General features: G+C 41.2%; 1 protein-coding gene across 3 annotated transcripts in view; it reads left to right on the top strand.

Annotated features, from left to right (window-relative positions):
• Fbxo38 (F-box protein 38) overlaps positions 1–23015 on the top strand; it is a 46335-nt gene that overhangs the window by 17021 nt on the left and 6299 nt on the right. For 2 of the 3 annotated variants that reach the window (XM_036204513.1, XM_036204511.1), the window contains exons 7-16: positions 901–1038; positions 3302–3395; positions 4583–4713; positions 8742–8912; positions 10480–10622; positions 11389–11602; positions 14794–14913; positions 16282–16461; positions 17952–18701; positions 22875–22975. In XM_036204513.1, the coding sequence (XP_036060406.1) occupies positions 901–1038; positions 3302–3395; positions 4583–4713; positions 8742–8912; positions 10480–10622; positions 11389–11602; positions 14794–14913; positions 16282–16461; positions 17952–18701; positions 22875–22975 (2042 nt within the window). The remainder of the gene's footprint in view (positions 1–900; positions 1039–3301; positions 3396–4582; positions 4714–8741; positions 8913–10479; positions 10623–11388; positions 11603–14793; positions 14914–16281; positions 16462–17951; positions 18702–22874; positions 22976–23015) is intronic. The other variant, XM_036204514.1, reaches the window with a different exon arrangement.

The raw sequence follows: 23015 nt of genomic DNA, 5'->3' as shown, positions 1-23015 counted from the left end.
GCTTCTGCACTGAAAATACGTTGGTGCTGTCTACATTTGTGAATGAAGCGTATCTTTTGTTTTGTGGACAGTAGAAACATAATCAACCTTAGCAAATAAAAGAAGTATAGCCTATCTTGAGTTTTATGAAAGCTCAGGTTTCAGTCCATTCGATTGTTTTAACAGATTTCAGTTTTTTTTAGTCTGTGGTTTCCTAAACATTGGTAAAGTTATTCCACCTTAAGCTGTTTTTTATGATGTTACTTGACTGAACAAAGAGCCCTTAGTACCCGGTCTGCTGTTGGCATTTGAGGTGTGTTTACCCTTCCACAGACTCCTTTCTGACCCTCTTTGTGCTCACATCTGCCAGTTTACTGACTCCACAGATGTGCAGCTTCCCCTGAGGTCACCTTATGTTACACTTTCCTTACCCCGAGACATGTGTGTCTTTTCGGCTTATACATGTTCTTCAGGGTCCACTTTTCCTGACATACCTCTCTCTTCTTTCTTCCTTTTTATTTAGTGTAGTATGCCTTACTTTGGTACTTTATATTTGACCTTTTTATCCTTTTTGAATTATTTATATGCTGCCTCTCCTTTGGAAATCTTTTACTAGATAAGGCTGTTGCTTTTGGGGATCTTTCCTAGGATCTAACACACTACTGAACACAAAGAGATACTGAAATAATAGAGATGCTCATTTGAGTGAAGGAACAAATTTTCCTCTTGAAATTTTGTTCCCATTTTTTATTTTGAAATGAAAATTATTGAGACTTAAGTGTATTTACAAAACATACTGTATATCTTGACATTGTTTAACACAGAAGGCTTATAGGTTACTCATTTTACTTGCTGATTTGAAAAATTCATCTTTGAAAAGAATTTATTACATTAAGATTTGCTGTTGTTTACTTTTTCCAGGACCGACAAATTCCTTGAAGTATGTGCCCTTGGTAACAGGTCTGGCGTCTGCCCGGAACTTGGAACACTTGGAAATGGTTCGAGTTCCTTTCCTGGGCGGTCTCATCCAACATGTGGTTGAAGACAGCTGGAGATCAGGTGTTCATTTCCCTTAGTTAGAAAGCAGTTTTGAAAACTAGCTTCTATTTCTTTTAGGCTTTATTTAGTAGCTTCTTACTTTTAAAAAAAATAATGCTTACATAATTGTCTTTGCTTTCTTCATGGTATGTTTGATGGTGATACACGTCCATGAGCATAGGCTAATATTCTTTGCCTTTTCATGCACGTTAACCCCTGAGAGAAATAGAAGGGTGATAAGGCTGGTTTCTGGTTGGTTATTTGTTGCCTGGTAACTAGATAATATCTTCTGTTATATCTTAGAACTGCTGACCCAATTCCATGCCCTTTGAGGAGAGATACTCTATGATGTGGACATGTCAGGCCTCTAAAAAAACTCAGGCTATAGTGATGCTGATGTGTCTGGTATTTATTATTACAGTGTATAGAAGTTTTTCATGTCTGGTACCTAGACATTAGATTCATCTGTCAGATGACAACTCTTGAAAGCAAAAATACTCACTCTTAACATCCCTTAGCTGCAGGACAGAAGGAACTAACAGAATGCTAATCATTTCATTGCTAAGGAAAAAAATTGACCTGGATAATTAGTAACTAAAAGTAGAAATTTAGTTAATATAAATTATTAATAAAGTAAGATGGAAAAGAAAAGTAAAATGAAAAAAATACTACAGTTGAAAATCCTCCAGTAACATTGATAACATAGAAGTGGTTAATACTGCTAAAGCATATTGAAGACATTTTGTCACCTCGTCAAGTCTGTGATGAGTTCCCTGCATTGCAGTAAATCTTAGATGGGAGGAGGCTGCCTCCAGATCACCATCATTCCTTGCATCTTATTCTAGTGGATGAACAAGATCCCGGCGGCCGTCCGTCGGAGGGACGGCCTGAAGGGAGTGGACAGGCGTGGCCTCGAAAGGCTTCATTGAGAGTGATAAGGCAGTCTGCGTGCAGAGGGAAGAACTCTGGAGTACAGGCCTCCAACAGTTTGCTTGCCTAAGGAGACTATATAAGGAAAGTCTTGAAAGTAAGAAAAAAGCAGCGTTCTAGTTGAAAAACTGGGAAAGGACTAATAACAAAAGTCTTCACATAGGAGTTAATCCATTCGACTGTCAACACGAGAAAGATGATAACATTTCACAAGACTTAGGAAGCACAAGCACCGAGGTGACTAATATGGAAGACAGTAGTGTTGGCCAGGTTGTGCACCAGCAAGGCAGTGCTGAGAGTGGAAGTTAATAGAAGCACGTTAAAATGCTGGTAGACATTATCAGCTGACATTGACCATACACATAAGCTTTAAACCCAACAGAAAAGAATTCATGTTTACTCAGAAATACATGTGAGATTGTTTATAGAAGCATTGCTGCTAATAGACCCCCAAATAGGATAGCCCAGACACCGATCATCCATAGGATAGATAATTAAAATGTGACATAGTCATATACTGTTCTGCACAATGCAAAGGAGCAAACTGAGAGCCACCAACAGCAATGTGGATGAGTCACTTGGCAGAGTTAAAGAGGCCAGACACAAAAGTGTATATGCTCAGTGATTTTGTGTTCAAGCAAAATTCATTGATCTATACATTAATGATTTTTGTCTGCTGCCCTTCCCTTTTGATATGTAATACACATTTTAGAAACGGAATATAGGAGAGATGTCTCTGTGAGTAAAGTGTTTGCTACATGAACAAGCTGGACCTGCCCCAATATGCAGGCTTATGTTACACAAGCAACATGCATCTGTAACCCCAGTACTAGGAGGCAGAGGCAGGCAGGTGGATGGGCAGCCCATGAAGCCGAAATGGTAAATTCTAGTTTCACTGAGATTTTGTTTTAAAACATAAAGTGAAGAGAAATAAAGTAACCTCTGGCTACCACATGGCTGTGTGTACCATTACACACACATACACAGTTCATTAATTACAACAAAATTTGAAAAGACACATGAAAAATGAATTGAAGTAGTACTGTCATATTCTGTGATACACTGGAGGTTCAGGATTTGCCCGGGAAACAGCCGTCCTTCTTTACTTCTCTCATGGGTTTCCAGCATTTTCTTTGTCTTAAGGCTTGAATTGTCAAATGCTCAAAGTGTGTTTTCAGAATGAGTATCTGTTTGGGGAAATAGCTACTAGGAATAATTCACCTTGAGGTGATTTGGTTGCAGAAACAAAGCATTTACTTTTATAAACAAGTAATTATTTCTAAGACATATCTCCTTTACCAAAAGTACTGAGGTCAGAAAAATGCTAATTTGTGTTCTTTTTTTCTTTCCACAGGTGGTTTTAGGAATCTGCACACTATTGTTTTAGGGGCGTGCAAGAATGCCCTTGAAGTAGATCTTGGTTACCTCATCATCACTGCCGCCCGTAGGTATGTTTTGTCTTCACCTATGGTTTTTGTTCTAGAGTTAGAAGTTTTAGAAAACTTTGGAGCTAATGTAGCTGTAAATATTCGTATATAAAATTTGATCATGCTCATTTGGATTTAAAATACAAAGGGACCACCACTTAAGTAGCAGATGGTTTGTCTTCACATTTGTCTGATTTTAGAACTGGAACCATTTGAACTGCATTCTAGGTAGGTCAGCCCTAGAAGGGCATATGATAGCATCGCACAGGAGAGCAGTGCCTGAGTGTAGCAGGAGTAGAAGGTGCTGGCCCTTGCTGCCATTCCCCATCGGTACTTGGTTTCCAGAATTGTTTAGTTGATGATTAACTTTCTATTCAGAAACCTCTCTTAAACTGGCTTTTGCAGTGTTGAACCACCATAACTTTTAATGTGTCTTCATATCACTTCATATCCCCTTTGCTATTTCCACCTCTCACAGGTCTACTTCTACTAACATTTTTATATTTTCCTTGAGTTTCTGCTTATTAAAAGTTGTTTTTACCAGTAGAATGTTAATTATGAATAAAATAAAACAAAGCTGTTTAAGTTAGTATTTTTATGTACCACAGAAGTGTATCTTTATTAAAATGAAGCATTAACACTAGCATAAGAAAAATGTCAGAGATATTTTTGTCTCATGCCAAATATGTTCTATTATACTTTTGTTTTTATTACACTCCGTGTGTGTGTGTGTGTGTGTGTGTGTGTGTGTGTGTGTGTGTGTAAGATGTGAAAGTCAGGACAAAACATTGGGTAGTCAGTTCCTACCTTCCATTGTGGGTTCTTCAGATTTAAACTCAGGTGACTCAGGTCTGCATGGGGCCTGCATAGCAAATGCTCCCCACTGAGCTATCCGCAGCTCAACACTCTCTCCTTGCTCTTGCTTAAGGAAGTTCTTAAGGAGGAAATAAAAGGTTCTTGGGCAGGTTCTAGGATTCTTACTGTATGGTTTATTGTTACTAACCCCACAGCTATAGTGAGACTGCACTTGAAGAGAGAAATCTCAGGGGTTTGGTTGTTTTTGTCATCGTTGATTATTTTCCAATGGACAGAGAGAAAGGCTCTTGATATCTACGATAACTTTAGTAAAATTATGAACTTGTTTCTGAGCTCTGTTATCAGGAAGAATCTAATTTAGTTTTTTAACATGTTTTTTTTTCTGTTTGTAGGTTGCATGAAGTTCGCATCCAGCCTTCTTTAACCAAAGATGGTGTCTTTTCTGCCCTAAAAATGGCAGAATTGGAGTTCCCCCAGTTTGAAACCCTTCATCTGGGATACGTAGATGAGTTCTTGCTGCAGAGTAAGACATCCTGTTTTCTTCCCTGTGTTTGCTATGGAAAATGTGCTTGATAGACTGAGTTCTGGATATTGTGTGCCTTTATTTTCTTGAGCGTAAGCTAACCTAATGTCTAAGTGCTTGCATGTCTTGGAGCAGAATTGTCTTATTTAGACTTAGATGTATTGACTTCCTATTCCCTATGGCCTCTGGGGTTAGCTGCTATTGGGAATGCAGTGATTAACACTAAGCCAAGAAAATCATCATCTGGGTTTGCAGTTGATTCCACTCCACTGTCCACGTTTCTTCTCCAATTCTGCTTCATTTTTTCACAGCATGTCACTCTTAGTTCCATTTGTTGAATTTGATCTGTCCCATTTCTTGAAGCTCTTGGTGGTCTCCTCAGATGAGGTCCCCTTCTTTGCTCATATTGTGCATTTCCATAATAAGCCTGCTGAGATTCTGAACTTTGCAGATACTGTGAGCACACAGTGGTTAGTGACCATTTGATGGTAATTGCTGCTGACTTGATAACATTTGGGGTATGCATTCTAATTAGGAACTCATTCCTTGGGGTTGAATTTAAATCGGTCAAATTCATTTTCAAACTGTTTTCCCATGAGGCATTTGTAAGATAGTGAAGAAAATTTCCACCAACATATTTTTGTTTTATTAAGAATTAATTTGTAGCTGGGCAGTGATGGTGCATACCTTTAATCCCAGCACTCGGGAGGCAGAGCCAGGTGGATCTCTGTGAGTTTGAGGCCAGCCTGGTCTACAGAGTGAGATCCAGGACAGGCATCAAAACTGCACATAGAAACCCTGTTTTGAAACACACACCCCCCCCCAAAAAAAAATAGAATTAATTTGTTCCTCATTCTTGAACATCTTGTACTAGATGGTTTTTGTTTGTTTGTTTGTTTACTTTGGATCTACTTTGCATTATAGAACATAGAAAGTTATAAATACTGTAGATTAGGACAGCCTAGGTCAAACCATTGGACAGTCCTGGGCAAAAAAAACCCATGACTCCCTTCCTTGTTCATTTCAGTGTATGTCACAGCAGTAGCAATTGAGCTTTTGATTATTTCTTTTCTTTCTTCATCGATGAGGTTCGTTCTCATTTAGTATGAGTGCAAGGTTCTTTTAAAAAATCAAAACACCCATTTCTAGACAATGCTGGAACTGCTTTTTTTAAATGTTTTTTTAAAAAATTTATTAATTTATTATGCATACAGAAGTGTGTGCCAGATCTCATTAGAGATGGTTGTAAGCCACCATGTGGGTGCTGGGAATTGAACTCAGGACCTCTTCAGTGCTCTTAACCTCTGAGCCATCTCTCCAGCCCCAGCTGGAACTGCTTTTAATCTGTGTAGCTTGGAAACTCTCAGGTTTTTGTCAGCACAGCACTAGGAGGCTAAGGATGGTTTCATAGAAAATGAAGTTTTGGTAGTTTCTGTGTCCAGATGCCCTCACCTCAGAATCTGGTCTTTTTAAAAGCCCATTCTTAGCAACTTCCCTGCCTTTCAGTGGCTACTTTTAACTCTACTGAAGGATTGGGTTAAAATCTCCTCGCCAGGGATAGGCGGGTGTTTCCTGTGTCTATACCAGTTACTCAGTTACTCTCCTGTGTGTTTCTTCCCCCTTACCACACATTTTCAGTAGGATGTAAATACAACTTCACTACCATTAGTTCATACTTTCAAAGCAATTTGTTTCAGTTTCTTTCATATTTAATAGGCTCTTTTACAAGGTATTACCTCTAGACTGTTCAACCTATCCATATATGGACTCTACTTCTCCAAAGATTGCTAGGGATTCTGTTTCAGATAAGTGTTAGGTGCCCTTTGAGAGACCACCTTAAAGTGGGATCAAAACTGGTGAGCTATCTCATTGAGTACAGTTTGCCAGGCAAGCATGAGGACCTAAGTTCCAATCCCGAGAACCCACATAAAGCTGGATGTGGTAACATACATCTTGGAGTACCTGCTGTAATGCCAGCTTTCCTTTGGCAAGGTGGGAGCTGGAGACAAGAGAGTCCCTGGATGTTCTTAGGACAGCTCCCTGACCTTGCATCAGGAAACAAGAGACCTGTCTTAAATAATGTGGAAGACAAGAACCTAGAGCAGGGATTGTCCTCTGACCTCCACATGAGCACATGGCACACAAGGGTTACTCTTGTTATTCCTCTTGGTCTGCCTTCTTAGTAATTTGCATCTGGAAGCAGGAAGGTGAAGGAGTGGTACCCTCTTGGAAAACTGGAGTCACTTTCTTTGTCTGGCAAAATAGATTAATGGAAACATCACCTTTGCCCTCTCTCACTTATTAAAATTGGTAGTACCAGATCCGGGTGATGAATGTACTAAAAAGCTGATGCTCTGTATTAGGAATAAAGATGGCTGGATTCAGTGACCCAAAGAATACTCAGAAAAGGATTCCTTGTTTACATGGATTTGTTATCTCAGAGCTTTATGTGAAACTGTTCAGGATGTAACAGTAATATAGACTTAAATTTTAGAACTCTAGTGAGAGATGCAGTGGCGAGTTGCCTGTTGTTAGCCATGAAATTTTATAAGATATTTAAATACCTCCCCTACTTTTCTCTTGAATGGCTCTGAGGAGACGTTGAAAAAAATGATAGACACAGCCAAGTTTGGTGGTAATCCTTGCACTTGGAAGCTGGAGGAAGGATAATCAGGAATTGAAGGTCATCCTTGCTACATTCAAGTTAGACACCACTCTAGGCAACATGAGACCATCTCAAAAAAATAAATAAATAAAGCAAAAAAAATACATTTATAGCAATCTCTAATACTTGAAATGTTTATTTAGAGAGTAGTTTTTAACCTTTAGCTGCCCTGTAAGCTTTTAAAAAAAAAAAAGAAGAAGAAGAAGAGAAAAGGGACAGAAATTAATTCCTGGTGATGTCATGAGGATTTTAAGAATCCTGGCTAGTAAAAAAACTTAAGAACAGGAATGGGTGGGTTGCACTAAAGGCCGAGCATGCATTTGTCACTATGTGGACAGCACTTAGTAAACAGGATCAGCTCAAGATTTTGTTCATCATACAAGAATAAGCAGTCTTGAAAAAGTCCAAAGAGCAGCAATGAGGTTAAAGTTTAGGATGGTGTAAGATGACTTCTTCAAGAAATACCAGCAAGTACTCAAGTTGCACAGTAATAGAAAGTATGAACTATATGGAAAATAAAGTTGGTAGAAGTTGAGTAGATTGGTTGGTTAACACATATTCCAAGCAAAATAATATACATTGCTCTATTGTTCAAAACCAGTTTGACCAGGAGCAACTGAGTTTTTTAAAATTTTTTTGTAGGGTTGTTCAGTTAATTTAAATGACTATAGAGTATGTGTCTGTGTGTCTGTTGTCTGTGTGTGTCTCTTAGATCCTTAGTACTACTGTACACACTGAGGATACAATTTAATTAACCAAAACATCCTTCAGAGAGCTCTTATGTTTAAGTTAACTGTCCTGGAGAGTGAGGACCAGCCATATGGAGGAGAGAATGATGATATGCAAGAGATGGAGTGTGGTTGCCAGTGGCATGATGTAGGATAACTTAACAACCCCCAAACCCCACCTCAGATTGTGACCTGGCCAGTGGCATGTGTCTGAGTTAGAATCCAATTCTGGGTAGACACCTCTTCGCCTATGTTATGGGCTGCAAAGTGAAATCTGATCCTAGTTTTCCATGGCCACACCAGACTTCAAAAACTTGTTCCTTATACCACAAGAGTTCCATTTTTGTGATTTTTCATTGTAAAAAAGTAAAATGTTATAGTTGTATGAACCAATACATCTCTAAGTTAGTCTTTTTCCTCTTTCTAAACAGTTGAATATTATTTACTTCCTACTTCCTAACATAAATTTTTGTTTGGATAAGAATGCTCCCATACATGCAGAACACTGACTTTAAACTTGAAGCCAGCTTGCTGATGACCATAGATGGAACAGAACAATTTAATCACATAGAATGATACAGAGTTGGCAACTCTCTGTGACACTGAGACTTTCTTTGAAATTGATTTCTTTTTAGGCAGAATGGCTAATGCAGATTTGGTGAAGTATGGTTTGGCTGACGTGGTAGAAAATCCTGGTATCATCACTGATATAGGAATGAAGGCAGTCAATGAAGTTTTTTCCTGTATCAAATATCTAGCAATTTATAACTGTCCTCATCTACACAACCCATACAATTGGATCTCAGGTACTATAAACTTGGAAATAGCACTATGTTTTCTGGTAGTAAAATATGTCTTTTTATGTGATATGATTATATTCTTAATGTAGATATTTTATATACATATATTTTAGGTGGATTGTTCATACAAGTTTTGAGAACCATTATTCAATGAGCTGGGAATATATTCAGTGCCTCTTTCAATTTTTAAAGCTCTTAGCTTAGAAATTTGCACTGTCCCAGTTATAGATTTAAGTGCCCTGATCTTCACATGTACTAAGAGTCACTGCCCAGAACCTAGGATATTACTGTTATTTCCTCTGAGAATTTCCTTCAAGGTGCCCATCATCTGAAAGGGAAAAATGGGGGCATAGTTCTAAAAGCCTTGATTATGTGACTCATTAGACACTAAACCTGAAGTGAAAGCTTTTGTTGCCCAGAAGTCCTTTTCTGTTTCAACCTTTCCTGCCTACTACCCCATTTCAAACATAGAAGTGACTTTGTATTTGGTATTTGTCCTTATGGAACAAGTTCATCTTCTCCTCTGAAAAAGTAATGCTGCTTGTGTATTTGAAAAGCCTTTCTCTGTCTGTATTCACAAGGCTTTAGTAGAGTACCAGTTAGAGGATGAGTTTTTACTTTAACCAAACACCCTTGCAAATACCTACTGAACCCTTGACCTCTACTGTCAGAACAGTTGCCAAGGATCTGTATCTCCTGGCAGAACTGCCCTCAGGACTGCTCAGTGCTCTCAAGCCTATTCTGAGATGGCTTGCCTGAATGGCCATACCTCACCTATCAGTGGCCCAGATGAACCAACATGTTACTGGAAATTAGGAATTTTAGGATATAGCAGGTATAGCTCACTTTTAAAAAATAACATTTATTGGGTTTTTGGTTTGTTTTTCTTAAATACAGAAGAGTATAAAGAAGAAAACAAAAAATGGCTTATAATCCCATCACTCAGAACTCCTGTTAACACTTAAATTAAAGTAATACATGCACTTGATAAATTTCAGACAGTACAGAAAGGTACAAAATGAAAAGTCTCCTCTTCTCAAGGTAACCATCATCAACAGTTTCTTATATATTCTTCTGGACAAATTATTTTGTGCATATTACAGCCTATACCTATATAGCATTTAAAGTGATTTCTATTCGGAAGGATCTTCCTATGTGTACACTGTCCTGTGCCTACTAGTTTTCATACTAAGTATGTTCAGGAGAGCACTCCATCTCAGCAAACTTTAGTTCTCCTCATTCTGTCAAAGTAGGTGCATCTGTTTGGCTAAGTGAATGTGCCATGCTTGCTTACCCAGTGTCCTGTTGCTGAAAGGCATGTAGGCTAATGAGAGACATTTCCATCAGGGCCACCTTAGTGTGACATCAGTGTTTCCTGGGCCATGTGTTTCTCTCAGGGAAGTCAGCTGTGGAAGCATCATAATAGGGAGTCGTCAAGTTTTAAAGACCATGAAATAAAGGAAAAGTTACTCAAAGAAAAGGATTGGAAAGACGTTTGTCATCTGTAGCAGAAATTCATCAGTTACATGGTGGACAGTGCTGAGTAAACACTCTGCCGTGTCCTTTTCAACAGACCACTCTAGATGGACCCGACTAGTTGATATCAACCTCGTTCGGTGCCATGCTTTGAAGCTGGATTCTTTTGGCCAGTTTGTTGAATTATTGCCCAGCCTGGAGTTCATTTCCCTGGACCAGATGTTCCGTGAGCCACCCAAGGTAAACCACAGTTGAGATAAGTTTTTAGGTTTTTTGTTTCGTTTTGTCTTGATACGGGGAAGAAAGCAAAACGAGCTGTGATGTTTCTTTCTTCCTAGTCAATAAACCTTTATGCTGCTAGAGTTGTATTTTTACAACGCTAACTGCAGTGAAGGCATAACATTTGTAACAGTGGATGGCCTCTTGTTATCAGTGAGTAGTAAGGGGTCTTCAGAGAAGGGAAAGGAAAACCGAGGATGCTTCCTGTTTTGTAAATTAAAGGTAAGGTGGAGGAGCAGCTAGAACAGAGGCCTTTCCCAGAGCACTTAGAAATTAGTCTGCAGGAGCTCAAGTCTAAGGAGTAGGAATTCGCTTTGGAAGGGTTTTCTTTGTTGCCATCTCCTAAGAAGTTACAGCATGAACAGTCTGAGATTGCCTCACCAGTAGATCTCTCCTCATGGCAGTCTGCTGTGAAACAGTCGTGATAGTGGGTACAACTTAGGACTTGAGGTCACAGAATCTGTTTTCAGTTCCCAGCTAAACCACTTAGCAGTGGTGTGCTGTCACACATCCCCAGGATGCACCTGACACGTGTAAATCGGGCTAGTGATGCTTTATCTAGCTTGAAGTGTTGTGAGCCTTGAATGACATCTTTTATACATGTTTGAAAGCATTTCTTAAGGCACACTTTTAAATATTAGTCCTTATGTAAAGATGAAATGAAAGGTTATTAATGAGGTATATTGTACCAACCCAAATTAATAACACATGGTTTGTTTTTGCCTAGGGCTGTGCTCGAGTTGGTCTGAGTGCAGGAACTGGAATTGGGGTTTCCTCAGCACTTGTTAGCAACCAGAATTCCAACAATGACAATGATAATAATGCTCAAAATAATAATGCCAACATCCATGACAATAATCACCATCACCCAGACGATTCGGATGAGGAGAATGACTTCCGTCCAGACCTGCAGCCGGGAGAGCAGCAGTTTGCAGCTGATGGTACCTCAGATCTTTCGTGAGCTCCAGATACAAAGGAGTTTGCTTTGGTTTCTCTAGTCCCATCCTGTTCTTTTTTTATTGTTTGAGCTTGTCACTCCTTGTCCACACAGCATTCAGAGTGGGGGAAGGACTGGTAGATACTGAGAATTAGGGTACATTGATAGCATTAGGGGATTTAGCTCCAAAACTTCTAGCAAAATAGCCTCTCAATCTACTTAGATTAAAAAGGGAATGAGTCCCAAGTACATGCATTGACAAGTTTCACATACTTTTAATCTGTAAATCTTCACAACTTTCTACCAGATAAAGTACATGAGCTAATTCGAACCTACAAAATTTCAGCTCTGTAATTACCCGCGTAGTTCTTTACTAGTTGTTGAACCCGTGTACTAACAGGTTCCACTCCGTACCCTCTGCTAACCCATGTACTAACAGGTTCCACTCCGTACCCTCTGCTAACCCATGTATGTACTAACAGGTTCCACTCCATACCCTCTGCTAACCCATGTACTAATAGGTTCCACTCCGTACCCTCTGCTAACCCATGTATGTACTAACAGGTACCACTCCATACCCTCTGCTAACCCATGTACTAACAGGTTCCACTCCGTACCCTCTGCTAACCCATGTACTAACAGGTTCCACTCCGTACCCTCTGCTAACCCATGTACTAACAGGTTCCACTCCGTACCTCTGCTAACCCCCCCCCCTCTGCTAACCCATGTACTAACAGGTTCCACTCCGTACCCTCTGCTAACCCATGTACTAACAGGTTCCACTCCGTACCCTCTGCTAACCCGTGTATGTACTAATAGGTTCCACTCCGTACCCTCTGCTAACCCATGTACTAACAGGTTCCACTCCGTACCCTCTGCTAACCCGTGTATGTACTAATAGGTTCCACTCCGTACCCTCTGCTAACCCATGTACTAACAGGTTCCACTCCGTACCCTCTGCTAACCCGTGTATGTACTAATAGGTTCCACTCCGTACCCTCTGCTAACCCATGTACTAAAAGGTTCCACTCCATACCCTCTGCTAACCCATGTACTAACAGGTTCCACTCCGTACCCTCTGCTAACCCATGTACTAACAGGTTCCACTCCGTACCCTCTGCTAACCCATGTACTAACAGGTTCCACTCCATACCCTCTGCTAACCCATGTACTAACAGGTTCCACTCCATACCCTCTGTTAACCCATGTATGTACTAACAGGTTCCACTCCGTACCCTCTGCTAACCCATGTACTAAAAGGTTCCACTCCATACCCTCTGCTAACCCATGTACTAAAAGGTTCCACTCCATACCCTCTGCTAACCCATGTACTAAAAGGTTCCACTCCATACCCTCTGCTAACCCGTGTATGTACTAATAGGTTCCACTCCGTACCCTCTGCTAACCCATGTATGTACTAACAGGTTCCACTCTGTACCCTCTGCTAGTGAGTAAGGAGGAGCTGAGGTGGTTTCCTTACCAGGTTCTCTAGTTTCTCAGTCTATCCCTCAAAACAGAAAAATAATCCCTGTAGCCATCTGCATTGTCATTTCTTGGTCTACTCCCGTCAACATCGTAACTGATAAGAATAGGCTGTCCTGATCCTGTGGACTGTCACTAAAGGCATGCTGTGAACATAGATGTCCTGAACAGAGTCACCTCAAAGCTTTGTGTGTGTGTGTGTGTGTGTGTGTGTGTCTCAGCACTCACAGACCGACTCGCAGACCTGGTGGTCAGCTTACTTGACAGCTCAGCTGTTTTTGATAGTTGTCTACTGCCACCTCCTTGAGATACTTTGTTCTCTTGGTGACTCCAGCCATTTTTCTGGTTTGACCCTGACCTCATAGCATGCCTCCTCAGTTTCTTCTCTCCTTCCTTCCTCCCTCTCTTCTCCCTTCCCTCCTATCTTTCCTTATTCGTGGTCATTTAGAATAATGGCACTAGTACCAACTATATACTGAGCTCTAGATCTTTTCCTAGCCTTGAACTTGCCACTTTTTAAAGTAAATGAAACCGTATATGGCTCTAAACTTTGTTACTGTCATATACAAACTCCTAGACACTACAGACTTAGAATCCAATCCATCCCCTGAACCCCAAGAGATACAAAGAAGTGTAGAGCCACAGATAGTGTAGATGAAGAAAGGAAGTGTGGAGTTGAATATTGTCGCTTTGATGTGGCCAAGAGAGGAGTCATGTTCCAGGAGTCATACCATGTACAGGTCACAGGCATCATAAAAACACAGACTGGAAAGACATAAATCATGTCTGGGGAGTTGTTACAACCACTGTAACACAAAACACTGCAAACCCTGTAAACCCAGTGGTGACAGATTGCAGCGAATGGAAGATTAAGTGCCCACAGCTCAGTACAAAGGAGAGAATGCCATTTGTTGCAAAGTCTCATTCGAATGTGTTCAGTACTGGTATTGTTCTGACTCAAACTGAGATCAGTCAATGATTTGGGGGAAGTAGGATGTTGCTTGATTAAATTTCTTGAATATTGCCTTGAGAGATTTTGCACTTAATTTTGTAAACATCTGATGAAGTCAGCTATTAGTAGTAATAAGTTGAAGCTTATTGGTCTTTACGTTTTCCTGGGCCTTATCCTTTGGAATAACGTGAGAATAAAACCACATGTTCTCATTCATTGATAAGTACTAGGTATAGTATATACTGAAAAACATGAAGCATTTAAATGCCATTAAAGACTTATAAATGGTGCAGCTTATTCATGGTCCTTGCCATATATTAGCCAGCAAATGACAATCTAACCTCTAGAAAGTACATGAAAAAGGTAGAATTTGAGTTTGCATGCTCAATATAGCCTGGTAAGATAGCAGGTACCACGAGGCTCATTGTTCATAAGATGGCCATCATCGTCCAGCAAATTGTGTAGAGGGGCATCATCCAGCCATCCTTGGAAATACTTCAGGGATGAAAGTTCTTCTTCTCAACCATGACCATTCCCCCTGCTTTTGTCTTACACTGATTGATGAAATAATCTTTTCCTATCTGTGTTTTCCTTTTCTGTGGATTAACTGGAGGCTTCTTTGTCTCTACTGAAGCGGTTACAAGCTACTCTTCTAAGAATGGGCCTCACAGTGACTGAGTGTTCTGTCCTCAGAACTGCCAGTTTTACATGCATTGTGGATTGCTGTGTTTCCTTTAGTTTTCACTTTATTTTTATTTAAGCATTGAATGAGATGGAAGACATGGTACAGGACGATGGAGAGGTGGGAGCTGAGAGTGGAAGTGACATGCCGGCTGCCAATCAGGAAGTCCTTCCTGTGGATGCTGACGAGGAACAAGCAGGTAATCATGTCACTCTGTCCACATCCGTCATTCTGGAAATTAGAGCCTGGGTGTGAGGGAGAATAGAAAGTACTGAGAACAAGTACTGATGTGTTATCTGCTACTCCTTATTGAGACTTGTTATAACATCGATATTTTCCTTGCCTCCTCCTTCGTCTGCATCTTAGGAGTTTGTTTTGTTTGTAGCTGCAGCCAATAACTGCTTTTTTATTTCACTGTATGTTCTGTGTGTGGATATAGAAAACGAAAGCACTCAGACTTTGATGGAAATAACCTGGTTAAATACTCTTATGTTTGTATGGCAATGTTCAGTGGACACAGCAAGGGGTGGGTGTGTGTGTGTGTGTGTGTGTGTGTGTGTGTGTGTGTCTCACAGTAATTAAGAGGTCATAAATGTGAGAGGTCGGAAGAGAGGAATGTAAATGATGTAAATAAAGTGCTCATTTATGAAAGTCTCAAAACTTTTTATTTAAATTAAAAAAAAAATGTATTTGTACTCTGAGCCTACTTCAGAGGGGAAGAGGAACAAGACAGAGGCTGTGTTCTAGGTTAATAAGTAGACCAAAACCTAGTCTCTGATACCAATGGCAGGCTAGTGTCATCGGCCTTGAAATGACCTTGACTGGCTCTTTGTTTTATGATGGGAGACAGTTTTTCAGAGGTGAGTGATGTGCTCAGCACTACTTGAGAGTGACAGGAACAGCCTGAGATTAGAACACAGCACTGGCCTTCCTGGCTCACCTGAACGATGCCTTGTTCGAAGTGTCTTCTGAAATGCAGTCACTTACGCAACAGACTTACTGAGTGGCAGCTTTGCCAGGCTCTGAACAGGGTGACAGGCAAGGGCAGGCAAGATGCCTGCAGCTTGTGTTTTGTCAGGATCACTGGGAAGAGCTGAAGGGCTGAAGCTGTGTTCTAAGCAGGTGATCCTGCTTTACACAAGTGCCCGTTCTTTACCAAAGTATAACGTGCGCTCCTCCAGAGAGGCTGCACACCCCGCTCCATGCACCCTAAGGTGTGTCTTCTTTGCTTTGGCTTATATGTTTGCAAAATTGGGAAATTGTGTAGCTTAATTTTGAAAATATTAGAACTGTTACTTTGATTATTTTAGGATGTTTTCTTGTGCTTTTGAAATAGTGAAATTGAGACAAGTGTTTTAATTTGCCTCTAGATATGATAGCACTTGTCATTCCCATCACACTTAATGTTGTCATAGTGACTTTAGCTTGTTCAAATGCTCTCACTAAAGTAAGTGACCGAGGCTGCTTTCCCAAAAGCATATCTCTGAGCCTAGATCTTGGAAATAGTACTTTTTGTGAGAGTTTGTCTTGAGCAACAAGTATTCTTAGTCTTGTGTTTTTGTTTTAGGACCTAGTGGTCTACAGCGAGTGGTAAAACCAACCCCAATTACAGTTCATGATTCAGAGAGCGATGACGAAGAAGACAGTCTAGAACTCCAAGAAGTCTGGATTCCTAAAAACGGTGCCCGGCGTTATTCGGAACGGGAAGAAAAAAACGGAGAGCTAGTACAATCCAGGGAGCTGGCAGGTGAGCAAGCACCCAGCTGTGGCTCGTCCATGGGAGGGTCAGAGCTGCTTCCCTCGTCTTCATAATGTGTCTTGTGTGCAGGGTGCAGTGCACAGGGCAGCTTACACGTTAGGACATGTACTGGGGAGCAAGGAGGGCAGACATCTCAGCAGGAGAGTCGGGGGTACTGCCATGGGTGAGCAGCACAGCAGACATGAGAGGGCAGGGAATGGGAAGAATCTTTGGGGCTTTAGGGAGCTGTGGTATCAGCTGGTCAGTGGTGAGCGAGAGGCTGTGGTTTATAGTACGCATGGGTGGTGAGTATCCAGTGGAGAGATAAGAAACACTCGCTCTCTAGCTCAGACTCTGTCCAGCGGTGTCTGAATATTGGTGGCTGCAGTAGTATTTGAGGCAGTCCTAAAATACAGGAGTTTGGGCTTTTCCTTTGTTTATCTAGGCTTTGTGTTGTTGTTTTGGTAGTGGTAGGGTTTTGGAGCTAGGCCTGTAGCATGCTGATGGGCACTGAGGTCTATCTCTAGCTCCCTAGAGTAGTTTCTAGTTCCTGGTTTCCTTTTACAGCCAAGCAAGAGCTTGTTCTGTTGACCTTACTAAGAAGCTGGTTCTCCATCTCTTAGGTTCCCAGGCCTTCCTTCCCATGCTCTCTCCTCTCGGGTCTCCGAGCCTTGTGCTCACTACTTGGAGCAAAGGAGACTTCTTTTTTTCTAAACCATCTGCATATTTTCCCTCTTTGCTCCTAATGTGTTTGAAGTGCAGTACACAGTTAACGCTGTAGCTACATTATATAGAATGCTTCATTTTGGAAAGCTCAGCTTACTTGGAATACTTTACTAACCACCGACTGTTTCTTCAGTTTTTACCTCATTCCTTTTTAAATTCAGGTATATACTGTGGTTGAAAAAAAGCTGCATGGAAATTAAAATTTAAGAAAAATGTGACCAACTGACGAACCTATAATTTTTCCTAGAAAATTCAGTTTCATAATCAGGCAGCTGAATCTGCTGGCCAGAAACCAGCCTTATTTGTTTATTCTGTTCTGTGTCATTGAGCCTTGCTGGGCCATAGGGGCGTTTGTGAGGTCCTGTGGAGGATCACAGGATGCATTATGTTATGCTCTGTCCTTCAGAACGTTTGATGCAGCTAAAGTCAGGGAGACACCATGGCTCACAGTGTAGCAGGCATTATAAGTGGCTCTAAGCTGGGGCATATCCAGGGATTGCCCAGAGCTCCAGGCCCTTGGTGGTGAGGTGGGTTGTTGAGGGAAACGTTGGGGCTGTGTGCACAGTGCAGGTAGAGGGGGCTAAGGGGAAGTTAGTTTAGAATCTGGACCAGTTGGAGAGAGCTAATGAGGGAAGCAGTAGCTAGGGATGCTTGCTGAGTGACGTATACAGTTAGGAAACCGAGTGAACCTCATCTCCTGTTCCACACTTACTCCAGAATTCGTACTGAAATCTCTTCTTTCCCTCGGGCCGTTCTTCTTTTTCCTGAAACAGTAAGTGGAAAGGGCAAGACTCCACTTCGAAAGAGGCACGACTCCCACCAGCGGGGCCCGTCGAAACAGTGTCCCCTCGAGGAGAGCAGCTGTGAGAAAGGCTGTCAGGTCACCAGTGAGCAGATCAAAGCTGATATGAAAGCAGCTAGGGACATTCCTGAAAAGAAAAGGAACAAGGATGTGTATCCCAGCTGCAGCAGCAGCAGCAGCAGTGCCACCTCTGCCAGCACAGTGGGGAACTCAAGCTCACCCAGCACTGCTTCTCAGAGCCCCGACTTCAGAAGGACGGTGACCAGCGGTGGCTCTTCTGTGCCTAGCCCTCCAGAAGTGGATGTGTCCAGGCAGTGCGTCTGCTCCCCCAGTGGGTCAGAGGACTCTGAGGCCATGGAAGAGGGAGATGCAGAGAGTTCTGTCTGCCCCAGATGCTGCTGTCACAGGCCCCAGGAGTCCCAAAGGAGAACTAGCAGGTGTTCTGATGAGGAACGTCCTTCGACCAGCCGAGCCTGTGTTGTGAATGGCCCGGATGGTACGAGATCCGCCTTTTCCTTTAGGACTCTGCCACAAGGGGGGTCTTCAGGCCCAGCACATGCTGAGAGGACTAATGGGAGTGGCTGTGGGGCTACAGGTGAGGACAGGAGGGGGAGCCCCCAGCCTGAGAGTTGTGACGTGCAGTCTCATGAAGACTACCCTCGGAGGCCCCTTACCAGGGCCCGGAGCAGACTGTCCCATGTACCGCTGATATCTGAGTCAGGTATGACAATGCTCCCAGGATTAGCCACTGTAGGGCAGGGCTGGAGAGTGGCCCGAGCTGGTTTCATGAGTTTTCTTAGAAAAAGCTAATTTATGGTAAATTGTACTCTATTTGGGAGTTCTGGGATCATAGAAACTTAAATAATTTTTGAGAATGTTTTGGTGGAAGGGGATGTAACACAATTTCGATCCAGAAAACTCAGAATCATTTCACCTTTAGAAGTTAAACTGTGTGTATTTGCCCTGAATGCAGTCCTGATTCTGATGCCCCATAGATGAAGTGGAAAGTGCTTGGGGGCAGGCAGGAGTGTGAGGTGGCTGGGCTGGTATAGTTCCCTGTGTGTTCCTGGTTCTGCTTCTGTGACTTGTAGTGATTGCTCTTTTGCTTTTTTTGTGTTTTTGTTTTTCCTGAAATTTATTTTGTTCTCAGCTAGGTTTGGCAGGAGATAAGCAGGTAAGTATTAGTTTTCCTCAGATTATTTGGATGAAGGTGTACAAACACACTCACTCAATTTCATTGATATTTGTAGTGTATATACTTGTCATTGGGTTGAACTGATCTGAACAGGTCTTTAATCTTAATTATATTTCTGTTCTAAGGTGAGCCCTTTATTAAATTACTAATATTTATCAGTAGATAGTAATGGATTTTAATTTTCTCTAAGCATCTCAGTTTTAGAATCTTAAAACAAGTCCCACAATGGACAGAGTCCTCTTTTTCATGTACTAAATGAACTGAATTGGTGAGACATTACACTCACAAAAGTGAGCTTTTTTAAGTACGAGACTCAGCTGTGCAGACAGTCGTGGTAACAGTAGTCATAGAGTGTAAGTTGTATTGAAGATGCACTGTGTTTTGTAAACTGTAGTTCTGTTGCATAAAAAAAAAAAATACTGTTCTCAGCATGAATTCTAAAGGGTGTTTGATTTTCAAAACCTGTGGAAAAGAACATACAGCATGAGACGGTATCATTTTGAAGTATGCTGCTCAGTAACGTTAAGAATAGTCCCATTTGCACCTGTCGCCAGCATTCAGCTTCTCTGTCATCCTGCCCTGGGCTCCCTGTGAGGCTTTCGGTTACCTGGTCTTCATCTCTGTGAAGTCAGTGGACACAGTTTCCTTGCTCTGCAAAAGGCCTGCCTCACATGCTTTAGAGAAACGTTCTCATCATCTCATTTTATTAAATGATATCCTGTTTATTTCCTCTTTAGTTCTGTCAGAGTTGGGACTAACTTGAAGTTGACTGATGAAAACATTATCTTTCCAGCTCTGAGTCCTATTTAAGAACTATTATGTATGTCCAGGTATTTGGCGGCATCTGTCTTGGTGAAATTTTACAAGTTGGTTTTAGATGGTTTTTTAAACATGAGCCATTCATATTCACTGCTGTCCTTTGAGGTTCTTAATTGTTGCCTTGAGTTCTCCTTCTCCCTTTCACTGTTTCAATCTCATCTGCCCACGGCCTGGGTTTTTCAGAGGTTAAGTACTTCTCTGGAGTAAACACGAGAAAAACCTCACTAAACTGTCCACCATTATACCTGTTGCTTCCCGTTTTTTCAGTTTGAGATAACTTTGTTTTAGTGCATAAATTAATTCCCAATATATTTATAACGTCATGCAAATGTCCATTTACTTTCAATAAGTTTCTCTGAGGGGAATGCCAAAGTATTAATTTCAGTATTATCTAGTTCTTTTGGCAAGAACAAATTATTTGAGTGTTTTACAGATTGTTTTAAAGCTAGCATGTTTTTTTAATCTGTTAAAGCCATTCTGTTTTAACAGTGTTAAAGAAATACGCCTAATCCAGGAATAAATATGGTTTGTTAGGAACCTTTTTAATCAGTTGAGAAATAACATTTAATTTGTTTAGTTTTTACCTTCGGGTCTTGTGGCATATTAAAGCCATGTTAGAAGTTCAGAGTTAACTTTTGTGTGATACCTTGTTTTTGAAATTAATACTTTTAAGGTTGTTTTATGCTCATTTTATTTATGAAACAAGTATCACCAAAGGCCTAACTGATGTGGTCATGGAAGACTAGCATGGGTTAAAGGAGCCCTCTTAGTCGCAGGGCTTTCCTGGGCACTGAGGCTGCTCCGCTCTGCTTTTGTTTCTGTGGTGCCTTTGATGCCCACACCTGCAATGCTGTATTCCTCACCTGGCTGCCCACTAGACCAGGAGCCCACATGGCAGGGACAGCCTGGTGCTTGTTGCCCTTCTGTTCCCAGCCTCTGGCACCATGTCTTATGCACAGTGCAAGACTTAGTGGATGCCGTGACCTTAGTAAGTGTAGCCACATAAGGTATGTTGATGCAGAGGGTGTACAAGATCATTAGAAATTGTCCATGGACAGGGAGGAGACGAGAAAGAATAACAAAAGAGGTAGCAAATTCCCTTCTCTGTGTACATCTGGAAACATCTATTCAAAATCATCGACCAATAATTTGTTGCTTCATTGTACAGCTTTTTGTAGGAAACAAACCAATGTAGACCCAGTGGAGAGCAGGGAACATAATCCAAACCCCATGTTAGAGACAATAAAGGGGAGGGAGAGAGCAGCCTGAGAAGGGAGAAGTGTGAAATCAGACTATAGGGAGAATGCGGGAGGAGACCCTTACAGATGTTGCTGGAGCAGTGGAACAGGCAGGCCTGTTTGCTGTTCTCCTGTTGAAGGTGTGGTGAGGGAGGCAATTCGAGCAGCTGTGTGAGCCTTGGTGGCTGAGTAAAATGTGCTGCCTTTAGCTGGCTGTTGGGCATGGAGACAGATTTTGCAAGAATCCCTTCAAGATACTGTTTGATGAATAGAATAGAACCCCCTCTTGTCTGCCTTCAACCAAAGCAGCTTCTTTCAGTTGTTTGGAATTCATAGTAGAATTTCACAGATTCCCACCGAGGCAAACATTCTGGTGGGTTAAAAAGAATGTGTTGACTAATTCTAAGCTGTCAAAGCCTGAGCCTTTTGCTATTGGCAGGATCTGTACCTCATTTCCTTTTGTAATCTTATTGGAGGTTACAGAACTGTGCAGTGGAATGCTTGCTCCCAACAGTAGTATAGGAGTCAAAGTTCAGGAGTTAACACAGCTGGCTTGTAGCCTCTGGTATGCTGCGAGCATGCTGTGATGTGTCAAGAATGAGGGCAAGGCTTTGACTATCTTCATAGATTGTGTGGGTTTCACTTTAGATACAAATTTAGAACTTGTTTTTCAAATAAAATCATACTTCTTATTATTAAATTGTAACATTTTAATAAAATACTAGTAAATTCAGTTAAAATCTTACTGGAAAATATATAGGTCTGGTAACCTAGTGACGAGAGCCAGATTGAATATGCTTAACTCTTGGTACCAGTTAACATCTTGGCAAGCTATTTTACCTTCCTATGACTCAGTTTCCTAATATATTTAGTGAGAAAATTTTTTAAATAACCCATATTAGAGTGCTGTTATTAGGATTAAATGAGTTAATACAAATAAAACCCTTAGCAGTGTATGACACACAGTAAGCACGCAAAATAAAGTGAATATTTATTTTGGGTATGTACCTGTAGTGTTGAATGCCAGGTTTTTCAGTCAGTATTTATTTTAATACATAATGGCTAACACTGAAAGAAAAGTTGCCTTGAAGGAACTTTTAGTTTAAATATGGAGACAGGTATACAGGGAATTACAGAACAATAAATATTTTGGAGGTCTAAATAAATTCGTTAGAATCAAATGATGATTGAGTAGGACCGAGATATGGGTCATCTTTCAAACCTGAAGACATAAAGATGTTCGAGCAGAAAGAGATCGAGTGATGAATGACTTCAGACATAGTTAATGGGAGATAATTGAGGTCTACAGAATGGAATGATACTGAGAACAGGACAGTGGAGGCCTTTACCCATGGGTCAGGAATGGAAACATGCACACTAAGCAGCAGTCATTGAAAGGTGTTTTAGTAGGGAAGTCTTAAGTTACTCCACCAGTGTACCTATAATGAGTTTAAAGCCAGGAATACAGATGAGATTTGTGAGTAGCTTGCAGGGTGGGCTGCTTCGGCAGGAGGGTGATCGTGACTATTTCACCAACTGAAATGAGATTTTGGAGTTGTGATGGACTTTTCATATGTGACTGAATATGCTCTGGGAGGAGACAAAGAAGGATAAAATTTGAGGTTTTATTTTTCCTTTATAGAAGTTGCCAAAACAAAGCCATGTCATGCCATGAGGCGCAAACGGACTGCAGATAAGTCCACCAGTACCAGTGATCCTGTGATTGAGGACGACCATGTACAGGTGAAGAAGAAAGCTCCCACTTCACTGCCCAGCCAGGCTC

The sequence above is a fragment of the Onychomys torridus genome, chromosome 13 (genome assembly GCF_903995425.1).
Source record: "Onychomys torridus chromosome 13, mOncTor1.1, whole genome shotgun sequence".
NCBI classification, from domain to species: domain Eukaryota; kingdom Metazoa; phylum Chordata; class Mammalia; order Rodentia; family Cricetidae; genus Onychomys; species Onychomys torridus.
The sequence above is the reverse complement of the archived record's forward strand: the minus strand, read 5'-3'. Positions and strand labels throughout refer to the sequence as shown.